The 11181-nt window shown below is 42.7% G+C and overlaps 1 protein-coding gene across 2 annotated transcripts in view; it reads right to left on the bottom strand.

Moving 5' to 3' along the window:
- LOC117715150 (murinoglobulin-1-like) overlaps positions 1 to 9965 on the bottom strand; it is a 50732-nt gene extending 40767 nt beyond the window's left edge. Inside the window, exons 1-8 of one of the 2 annotated variants that reach the window (XM_076940508.1) lie at positions 9759 to 9965; positions 8426 to 8609; positions 7514 to 7673; positions 7346 to 7398; positions 1939 to 1959; positions 1542 to 1710; positions 1067 to 1151; positions 2 to 110 (exon numbers count right to left, since the gene is read on the bottom strand). In XM_076940508.1, the coding sequence (XP_076796623.1) occupies positions 2 to 110; positions 1067 to 1151; positions 1542 to 1710; positions 1939 to 1959; positions 7346 to 7398; positions 7514 to 7673; positions 8426 to 8609; positions 9759 to 9844 (867 nt within the window). In that variant the 5' untranslated portion in view covers positions 9845 to 9965. The remainder of the gene's footprint in view (position 1; positions 111 to 1066; positions 1152 to 1541; positions 1711 to 1938; positions 1960 to 7345; positions 7399 to 7513; positions 7674 to 8425; positions 8610 to 9758) is intronic. The other variant, XM_076940509.1, reaches the window with a different exon arrangement.
- Positions 9966 to 11181: the final 1216 nt, after the last annotated feature.

Here is an 11181-nt window from a genome sequence, read left to right as displayed (position 1 = left end):
CCTGGGGAAGGAATAAACTGCATGAACCCTCAGCCCCAGAGCCAGATAAACGTCTTTCATGGCATACATTTATGCTTACATATCCAAGGACAGGCTTCCCATAGGTATATCTGTCACAAGACACAGGATAAATTCACAGAGATCAAGGGTCTTTCTAAAGCAGACACCCACTGTCTTCTCACTGATTGTGTGTAGTTTCATAATGACACATACATGGCCCATTATTATTACTCCTGACCCTTTTTAACTGTATATGTTAAAAATCTGCAATTTATAAATAAATAAATTAATAAATAATTTAAAAATTAGCCCTATTAAGAACCTATTGAAGACATGGTTTTGTCCCTTTTGTGGTTCTGAAAAAGGTTATGTAACCAAACCAGGATCCTCAGCTATTACATGATGGGGCTGAAACAGGATGATGAGATGAAACAGGAGCTTGGGAAAGGACTCAGAACTAATCTAACAAACCTCCTTAATCCTTTGCCTTTGTTCTATCAGTTTTAGTTTTTGAGCCTGTCCACTGTAGGGACAAGCAACTATGAGCTGAGGTATGTGTCTTCTGTTTGATTCAGGCACGTATTGCAAGTTTCTTCTCATATGTTTCTAGACTTCAATAGAAATTCTAGTTGTAGTACAATGTCTTCATTTGTCAGGCACAGAAAGGCAAGCAGAAGACTTAGATGTCTGAAGGTTAAACTTGGGAGGCAGTGGTTTGAGCTGGAGGCAGACTGGGAACTCTTATTTCTCTGATTTTTCTGTCAGCCCATAAGAAGGAAGTGAGATGCCTAGATTGAGTGCCTGTGTTCCGTTCACATGGGTCAGTGGATCTTATTAGGTCCCTTCCTGTTTCCAGAGGCAGCAACTGCCTCATACAATTGATTATACCCATCAATATCATCAAGGCATGCACTGAATGATTGCACAAATGAATACCACAGGGGAAACATTCTAGTGGGAAAAGGACAGAACAGTTTCTACATATGCTTCAATGATACATTATTCTAGGGATTTTCTGTGTCCAAGTACATTCTTAAGGATAGAAGGACAGAAGCAGGTAACTCACTTCGCACATGCAGTCACATTGACTATTGGATTATGCATAGAGATGGCATTTGGGACTGTCACTTCGACATAAAATCTGGGAAGCACTGTTGGGAGAGAGAGGAAACACTCAGGTGCGGAGTGACTTGTCTAGTTGCCTAAATGATCAGTCTCTGCCCAGAAATGGTGAGTTCCCATTACTAAGGCATGTCCCCCCAATAAAGTTAGAATGTTGAGTGGTTATACATTATGTCACTTCCTGAAAGTCACAGGGGCATCTACTTAAATAGGAAAAACAAACAACAAACAAATAATTTGCTTCAGAAAAACCCTAGAACTTTTTGGAAGTCTCATGTTGCTACATGGATAGCCTTAGCTGGAGTCAGATGAAACCCAGCCTTTCCCATTTGGAACTCTGTTTGTTTAAAATAATTCATCCTATGGTAACCAGAAACCTATGACACCCACCCACTCTTTTTGGTCTTCCCAATCCATACCGAATTCCATCACGGTGAAGGAGTGCTCTTCCTTCCGTCCTGACTGTTTCTGTATCACTATCTTGTAAGGGCCCTGAATGGGCTCTGCTGCCAGGCTGAAGGACATTTGTATAAGCCCATTCTCTGTCTTAATATCCCGCCACTGCATAATTCGGTTCGTTTTTGGATCCTGTGAAAGAGGTTGTAAATTCTCTAAGTCAATAAAGTATTAAGTACAGCAGTGCATCTAGGATCACTGTGTTGATGGTGGAAGCATTTGGGAGCTTGGTAATTTTTTTCTGGGAAGGAAGAAATAAAGGTGAACTGGGAAATAACAAACCAGTTAACAACATTCCAATATCTGGTTACTTTCATAAGATTGATTTCTCTCTGATTATGAAACATTTAATACTCTTACCTCAATGTAAGCCAGAGGAAACTGAAACACAAGGAAAACAATGTTAGTTTAGAACAGCAGGCCAACCTGTCTCCACAAATATTTACATTGTAATTCCTAACTATCAAAATTTAGTCATGAAGTAACACAAAAAATAAAACAAAAATGTGGTTTGGGGGTCACCACAACATGAGGAACTGCATTAAAGGGACACAGTATTAGGAAGCATAAGAACCACTGATTTAGAAATTTCACATACAGAGAAAATTCAATACATTTATAGAATAAACCATAGGATGGGTTTTCAGGAAACATGTGATGAACTTAATATCTAGTAACAAAGTCAATTGTAAGCCAATTTACTACCATAGAGAACTTTTACATATATTTTCTAGAACTATCTATGTCATAGGACTCACTCAATGGACAGGGACTCACAAATAGAACTTTGACGGACATCATCTGCAGGATTTCTCTGCTGTTCTGGAAGACCTGCCTGCCCTGAGCCTTTACAGTATGGAGATTCCAAAATTAAATGTTCAAATCAAAAATAATTTTAGTGTGGTTACTAGTGTTAAATATATCCACTCAAAATGTATAACTTGGGAATGTCCTGGGCAAGCCATATACACCCACTGTACCCCACGCAGTGCCTTCCCATTCCTTGTCTGATGAGCTACAAAGGGATCAGCTTGTGTAGTCAGTACTCACCTCCTGAGCACAGTTCAACAGAATAAATCAGTGCCTAACTCTGCCCAAGAAATATTAAGAGAGGTCTCAGTAGATGCTCTTGCTTCAGAGGAAAGTTGCTGCTGACCAGGGCAAGGGGTCATGGTCAGAGCTTTGGTGGGTGAAGTGTTTCTGATCAATCAGATGAAGTGTACACACTAAAGACAGACAGTTCTCTAGTAACTGAGCTGTTTCAAGAGGCAAGCTTACTTCAGGTGAGCATAGCTTAAAGAAGACACAGCCACTTCTAGCAGAGAATAAGAGAGCAAGCAATGGCAGTTGTAAGGGAATTTTAGTGTTATTGAACTCATTTCTGAAAGTAAGAAAAATAAGCCATGAAATGGATGATGAAAGTATGGTACAGGTGTTCAAAATAGAATTTTATTTAGCTGTAAAAACAAAGTCACAAAATTTGCAGGTAAATGAATAAAACTTAAAAAGTTACACAGATACCACCTGGTGGGAATTCTTCAAGTAGGGGAGATAGTATGTAGGTGACATGAAAGCACAGTGTACTGTGGGACATACAGAAAGTTGAAATAGGAATCATTGTGTAGTGTGGGAGAGCTGGGAGAGGAAGGTGGAAAAGGGAGAGGGGATTTTGGGAAAGGGAAGAGGAGAAGTTGGCAAAAGTGAGAGGGTAGGGTGGAGAGGTGAGATGGGAGGGTGGGAGGGTGGGAGGGTTAACCAACACTAAGCATCTTTGAAAAAGCCATGTGGAAACTTACTGCTTTATACACAGATTAAGAAACATCCGTTAAAAGGAGAGCATGTAGGAAGACACCTTGCATGTCTAGATGATGTTGTACCTGAAGGTCAAAGGTCATTAAACCAAGCTCTCAGTACTAGGCATGAGATACTTCTTCAATGAGGTGTTTGTCAGGGAGGTCCTAGAGACCCCCAAACAATAGTGCATGTCACTCTTCTTGATTGCCTGCAATAACTAGTTGATAATATTCTATTGTAGAAGATACCACACACCTTAGGTAAAGGGTGTAAAGAAATGAAGCTGGTACTGTGGCTTTCTCCCTTGCAGCCAAGGCTTCTCCATTGCTACAGGAGAGGAAACCTCAATGTTCTTGTCCAGCTGTATGAGAATCTTATAATGTATAACATTGACCTGCTAGGTAAAATGTGCCCATGCAATTGTTACATAACTTTTATGGTGGTAACCAACTGATCTCTGATTAATTGAATCTTGTTCTGCAAGATGGAGTTTGTTGCGGTAAATCTCTAGCCCATTGAAGTCCAATCAAGGAAGACACAACTCAATTAATTATAAATGTATGCTGCAAGCCTAGATTGGGCAGATTTACCATTGAACTACTCTATTCCCCAGCTAAGAGAGCTCTTACAATTTGCAGTTTCCTAGGTCATGATCTTCTCCATCTTCTCTGCTTCCACCAACTGCCCACTCCCAACGGCTCTTCTCGCTCTTATCACTCTCCCCTGCCTCTGGCTCCTCCCACTCCTCTTCTACTGCCCAATCACTGGCTCTAGCCTTTATTTAACAAATTTGATTGGACAGAAGGTTCACAAGATCCACTCCTCCTTTGCAGCCCCTCCCAGGAGTGGAATTACCATGACAACAAGAGGCTAGGGCTATTCACAACATTTCCCTCTTTTTGTCCAATTAAAAAACTCTTTTCTCTTATAGAGTTCATACTAGGTACTGAAAACCCAGTCAAAAACCCATGCCTGAGGAAGCCTTAAGCCCAAGGGGTCAGGGGTGAGGGGTGATGCTTTTGATAGATAAATTGTCATGGTCCCAAGTTTTCTTCTTAACAATTTGTTCTTATATTCATAGACAAATACTATACTCAGACTGAATGAGGAAAGCTTCTCTGCAGTGTAACCTGGCTTCAGGGCACTAGGTAACCTCTGTATTCTGTGTGCCTTATGTCCTGACCTTCTGGACTAATTGGCACCTAGGAAAGATACTTTCTCTTTCCTGTTCTTACTCTCACCTTTAAATACTGAGGAGGATGAGGATGAGGAAAAGGCAGAGTCAGAGAGGCAGAGAGGCAGAGAGGCAGAGATGCAGAGAGAGGCAGAGAGAGGCAGAGAGAGGCAGAGAGAGGCAGAGAGAGGCAGAGAGAGGCAGAGAGAGGCAGAGAGAGGCAGAGAGAGGCAGAGAGAGGCAGAGAGAGGCAGAGAGAGGCAGAGAGAGGCAGAGAGGCAGAGAGGCAGAGAGAGAGGCAGAGAGGAAGAGAGAGAGGCAGAGAGGCAGAGGCAGAGAGGCAGAGAGAGAGAGGCAGAGAGAGAGAGGCAGAGAGGCAGAGGCAGAGAGGCAGAGAGAGAGAGGCAGAGAGAGAGAGGCAGAGAGGCAGAGAGGCAGAGAGAGGCAGAGAGAGGCAGAGAGAGGCAGAGAGGCAGAGAGGAAGAGAGAGAGGCAGAGGCAGAGAGGCAGAGAGGCAGAGAGGCAGAGAGGCAGAGAGGCAGAGAGGCAGAGAGGCAGAGAGAGGCAGAGAGAGGCAGAGAGAGGCAGAGAGAGGCAGAGAGGAAGAGAGAGAGGCAGGCAGAGAGGCAGAGAGGCAGAGAGGCAGAGAGGCAGAGAGGCAGAGAGGCAGAGAGGCAGAGAGGCAGAGAGGCAGAGAGGCAGAGAGGCAGAGAGGCAGAGAGGCAGAGAGGCAGAGAGGCAGAGAGGCAGAGAGGCAGAGAGGCAGAGAGGCAGAGAGGCAGAGAGGCAGAGAGGCAGAGAGGCAGAGAGGCAGAGAGGCAGAGAGGCAGAGAGGCAGAGAGGCAGAGAGGAAGAGAGAGAGGCAGAGAGGCAGAGGCAGAGAGGCAGAGAGGAAGAGAGGAAGAGAGGAAGAGAGGAAGAGAGGAAGAGAGGAAGAGAGGAAGAGAGAGAGGCAGAGAGGCAGAGGCAGAGGCAGAGAGGCAGAGAGGCAGAGAGGCAGAGAGGCAGAGAGGCAGAGAGGCAGAGAGGCAGAGAGGCAGAGAGGCAGAGAGGCAGAGAGGCAGAGAGGCAGAGAGGCAGAGAGGCAGAGAGGCAGAGAGGCAGAGAGGCAGAGAGAGAGGCAGAGAGAGAGGCAGAGAGAGAGGCAGAGAGAGGGGCAGAGAGAGAGAGGCAGAGAGAGAGAGGCAGAGAGAGAGAGGCAGAGAGAGAGAGGCAGAGAGAGAGAGGCAGAGAGAGAGAGGCAGAGAGAGAGAGGCAGAGAGGCAGAGAGGCAGAGAGGCAGAGAGGCAGAGAGGCAGAGAGGCAGAGAGGCAGAGAGGCAGAGAGGCAGAGAGGCAGAGAGGCAGAGAGGCAGAGAGGCAGAGAGGCAGAGAGGCAGAGAGGCAGAGAGGCAGAGAGGCAGAGAGGCAGAGAGGCAGAGAGGCAGAGAGGCAGAGAGGCAGAGAGGCAGAGAGGCAGAGAGGCAGAGAGGCAGAGAGGCAGAGAGGCAGAGAGGCAGAGAGGCAGAGAGGCAGAGAGGCAGAGAGGCAGAGAGGCAGAGAGGCAGAGAGGCAGAGAGGCAGAGAGGCAGAGAGGCAGAGAGGCAGAGAGGCAGAGAGGCAGAGAGGCAGAGAGGCAGAGAGGCAGAGAGGCAGAGAGGCAGAGAGGCAGAGAGGCAGAGAGGCAGAGAGGCAGAGAGGCAGAGAGGCAGAGAGGCAGAGAGGCAGAGAGGCAGAGAGGCAGAGAGGCAGAGAGGCAGAGAGGCAGAGAGGCAGAGAGGCAGAGAGGCAGAGAGGCAGAGAGGCAGAGAGGCAGAGAGGCAGAGAGGCAGAGAGGCAGAGAGGCAGAGAGGCAGAGAGGCAGAGAGGCAGAGGCAGTTGAATATCTATGAATTCCAGGCCAGTCAGAATTACATCATGAAACCATGACTCAAAACAAAACAAAACAAAAACAAAAACAAAACAAACTGGCTCATTTTGCCTACTGTGCTAGAGATATTTCCTGCCTTTAAATTCTTTAAGTGGCAGAGAAATGAACCCCAAACAGTAGTAGAAAGACCACTTTATAACTAGAACACAAAACTCATTGGAATCCAAGGTAAGTCAGTTTTACTAGTGATTTCAGCAGGTTCAATGTGATAAAAAGTAATAAGATACTTGGAATGATTGTAGAGTCAAGAACCTGGGGTTTCATGTATCAGAGGCCCCAGGAGAGAATCCGCTATTATTATGCTGCTAAAAGACACAGTATTAAACCAACTGATACTAATTTATCTTTCTATTTATAGATTAAAGCATCCCTTGGCCCTCATCAGAGAAGCTTCTATTCATACTAGAGGGTACTTAACACAGATACCCACAACTTGTCTAAGTGCAGAGAACAAGAGACTGAAACACAATCTTATTCTTAAAAGAGCCTAATTAGGGAAGAACACAAGTGTTAAATATGAAGTTATAAAAATAATAGGACTGTGTGAGAAATACTTCTGTTACACTATAAATGGAGTTCTTAAGGATGACACAAAGTAACAGAATCTGCAAAACAAATGACTGAGAAACATGAGGTTCTATATACTTTAAGTCACCACAAAATTAAAGAAAACCCAGAGATGCTTACCCACTAATGGACTACAAAATACAGACACTCACATGTAAGGAAGCCATAGGATGGCCTATGGTAACTGAGTGAGGGATATAAACTGGCAAAAGAGCAGAATAGACAAAAAGACCATTTTATGCTTGAAAAGGGGCTAGAAATTAGCATATTGCATTGACATTTTGTCCTGAAGAACCCACCAATACCTATAGATAAAAGACTCACCAACTCATTCAGGGGGTGTAGATTTTTATCCATAGAGACAACTCGAAATTTAACTGAAAAGAGAGGGAGAGAGAGAAAATTTTCTAGTGAGGTCTAAAGACCCAGACTTTCTTTGTGCCATGTTGAGGATGGTGTCTTAATTCCTTTGCCCACCATGGAGCTTCATACCTGTCTGTCCTGGCTTGTACATAGACTTATCTGTCTGGATGAAGACAACACTTTCTTTGTTCTTCACCAGCGCGGTATTCCTTTTGCTGAATTTATGTGTTGGCCCTTTGATGTTGATGTCAAGAGACTCCTCCCCTTCAGAAGAGGACAATCTAGGGATCTGAGAATACGAGATCCTTCACAATCTGACTCTCTGCACTTCTTAGATTACCTCATTAACCTTCTCTTTTTTCATCTCACAGGAAAGAGATGGAGGGTCCATCAGTTTTTGTTTAAGTGTTATATGGATGGAAAAACTGAGCAGGAAAAAAGGATGAAAAGAAAAGACAACTTTTTGTGTAAGTCAATGCCAGTTTATGTGAGTAACAGCAACATAGTCATTTTTAGGGGGTAAATAGAATGTTATTAAGAATTATCTCTAAGAAATAAAAGAAAATTAGCTCTAACTCTGAAACTGAGACAGAGAGAAAGGTGATGTATTAATGGTGGTAGGAAGTGTGTCTGGAGGATAGGTTCTGAAGAAGAAACCCAGCACTTATTCAGGATCTCAGGATCACACATAGGAGATGTGGTCCTAATTAGCTAGACAGCTGTTTCAAAGTTTATTAACTCACTAGCAGGAAGTACTCTGGATTGGAGAGCCCTTTCTTTCCCTGCACAGTGGGCTTTTTTGAGGGAATTCAGTGGGAAAGCAGCATATGCACAAGTATTGACTTCTTATTTTGGGGTGGGATGATCTAAGGTATTTGTTTATTGGGTAAATGTTCTAAATTTCTATTGTTTTGAGTTCACAGATATGATTCTAGATTAACCTTTTCTAGAAATATGTATGGATATGATACAGACATACTGACACACATACATATGTTTATAAGTACATAAAACAAATCAGGACAAGTAACTAGTACTCACAGTGAAGGAAACACAGTGGAACAAGTCCTTGTCAACTGTAAGATCATCGAACAGCTGTCTCCTTCCCCACCGAGATATCAAGGAAGCTGTGACAGTCACTGTCTCATTCAGATGGTAGAGATGGAGGCAGATTTTCTCAGGGGTCTCAGTGTAGAGCTGGGAAGGGGCCAGCACCATATACTTCCTGGAAAGGAAGGAGTTCCAGCCAGCTGATGGCAGATCTGATTGTCTATAACTGGTGATTCAGCACAGTAACTAGTATCATTTAGGTTTCCACAGCCTGAGATGGCAGATTGACAGTGTGGTAGCTGTCACAGCTTGCCACACAGCAGAGTGATAAGGCAATTATTAGTTCATCAGTCATCAGCTTCAGCAGTGATAACTGCCAAGGCAGGTTTGAATGGCATGTCCTGACTTCACTAAGCAGCCAGCACTCAAGGTTTGGAACGGTTTTATTTTTTTAACTGAAAATGTGGGAGGAATAATTATTCTTTCCATAAAAATTATCATAATTGGTTTTCATTACCACTTTTAGATTCTTAAAAACATAACTCAACACCCTGTTTTTATTTTGGGGCACTCTTCAACCTAAGAGTTCTAATGTAACTGTGAAATTCAAACTTCATGATTCACCTGTGTTACAGTTGAGCAAGTGCCAATGGCTTCTGTAGGAATCATTCTCTACCTTTTCCTAGAATTAGAAATTTTTTTCCTAAAATCTAGCCTGTCACTGCTATATCACAGTATGCAAAAATATCTTGCTTTTTATTTTTGCTACCTTAAAACTATTTTCAGAACACAGATAAAAAAAACCACACTCAGCAATTTCTTAATTATATGGTTATTTTGGACATTAAATAACAAGTTCTCCTGGTAGTTTAATCCAAGTTCTTTGATCCTAATAGTAATATTGTTTTAGCACACAAACATCCACAAGGTTCTGATGTGCCTGAAGTCTTATCTGTCTCAAGGTTAAACTATAGACTGCACATTTCCAACCAAGAATGCCAGCAATTTAAGTGTTCATTTTCAAAGTGATTAAATACTTTGAACACCCAAGAATGTCTCTGAATATTGGGATTTGAGATATTTCTGGTTCACTAATAAGGGGTACACTATTCTAAATCAAACCACACCTCAGTTAAGACACACTGGAAAAAAGAGATTACCTAGAATCATGTAATACTAAAGTTAGAGAACTTATATACCATCATTTGTTAATTAAAAAGCAAAAAGAACTTAGGGATATTTTCAGAGGAAGGGACTTTAAGGACAGGGATAGAGCTTTGATTGGAGGAGGGACGATATGGAAGAGGGCCTTGGAGGTACTCACAGGTCTCCATTGAGCAAGGAAGAAGAAGGCAGGAAGGTAAGTAGAACTGAAAAAAGGCATAGCTGAGCCTGTATGTCCTTCCACATGGTACGGTAAGAGAGGACAGGAGGACAGGGCTTATGGTGTCCTCCTTCTTAGCAGTGTCCAGAGTCCTCCAATTCACAACAGCTTATTTATGAGTCCTCTGTGTGAACAGAATGCTCTGCCCAAGGTGTACGAATGGCAACATAGAATATTTGCTCTCTGTCAATGTCACTGTGTTCAATGGTTGCCTAAGAATAACTCAAATAAATTTCCACAGTCTCAGGAAAGGTGCCAGAGGAGCTGTGGATGGTGTTGGTAAAGGATCAAGGCCACAGAATTTGCTTAGTCTGAATTACAGCAGACTCTCTCAGTCATAATGGCCAGTAAATCTTTGCAGTAGGTGTCTATGCTATGACTGTGTGACATTTGTCACCTCACTGCTTTTACTCTCTTAGAATCTAGTAGCACTCTTTGGGATGTGACATCTTTGTTTCTCTCTTTCCTTATTTGAGAGTCACTAGAATTGTCCAGATACAAGATTTTAAGTTCTTCTCTCTCTCTCTCTGATCATCATAAAAGCATGTACTTTTATGTGTCTTGTGTATAAAAAGTGGACTTTGGATACTGGGAAAGCTCAAAAACTCACCTATTACAAGTCACTGTGCCTGAACCATCTTTGTTAGAGCAGAAGTCCACAAACATCATCTAGAAGTTCACTTCTATCTCTACAGTTTACTAGGAGGCCAAGTATAACCTGTGCAACTAAAGGCGATTGCTTCAAATGTGGAGGTATCAGTATTTGTGATGCAGCTCAGTTCTTCTGTAAGGATATTAAGGTATGAATTGGGAATCACATTAGAATTTCTAGTCTAGATCATGGGGCTGTATTTTTTTTGCAAAGATCCTGTGACAGTGCCTTAAGGAGGCATAGCATAATCTGAATCAATTATACTGTTGAGGGATTAAGTAAAAAGAAAGAACATGCTAGAAGGGAATGTAATGTAAGCACGTAAGGGTTGAAAATTACTATGCTTAAGAGAAATATAAAACAAAATGCATCTAACATGTGAGCTCCACTTGCCCAAGGACAGATGGACTTTCAGGAATGCTGGGATTTATTCTTCTAATTACATGATTTGTTTATGTAAGATAACAAATCACATGTTTCCACTCCTGTAAACAAGTTTTCTTGCCCCTGACAGCATGAAGGACATGTTCTTTTCTGCATGTAGGCTGGATGTGTGGTTGGTTGCACATAAGCAGGAAGTACTTAGCCTTTTTAGGTTTGCTTTTATAAACCCCTTAAGAGAGTGCTGTCAGCTTAAGTCCTGAGTTTTTGCTGCTGATAAACACTATTGTTTTGGAAAGATAAAATATTAATCATTGGTTTTCTCTTTTT

This window comes from Arvicanthis niloticus, chromosome 9, assembly GCF_011762505.2.
Source record: "Arvicanthis niloticus isolate mArvNil1 chromosome 9, mArvNil1.pat.X, whole genome shotgun sequence".
Classification (NCBI taxonomy): Eukaryota; Metazoa; Chordata; class Mammalia; order Rodentia; family Muridae; genus Arvicanthis; species Arvicanthis niloticus.
The sequence above is the reverse complement of the archived record's forward strand: the minus strand, read 5'-3'. Positions and strand labels throughout refer to the sequence as shown.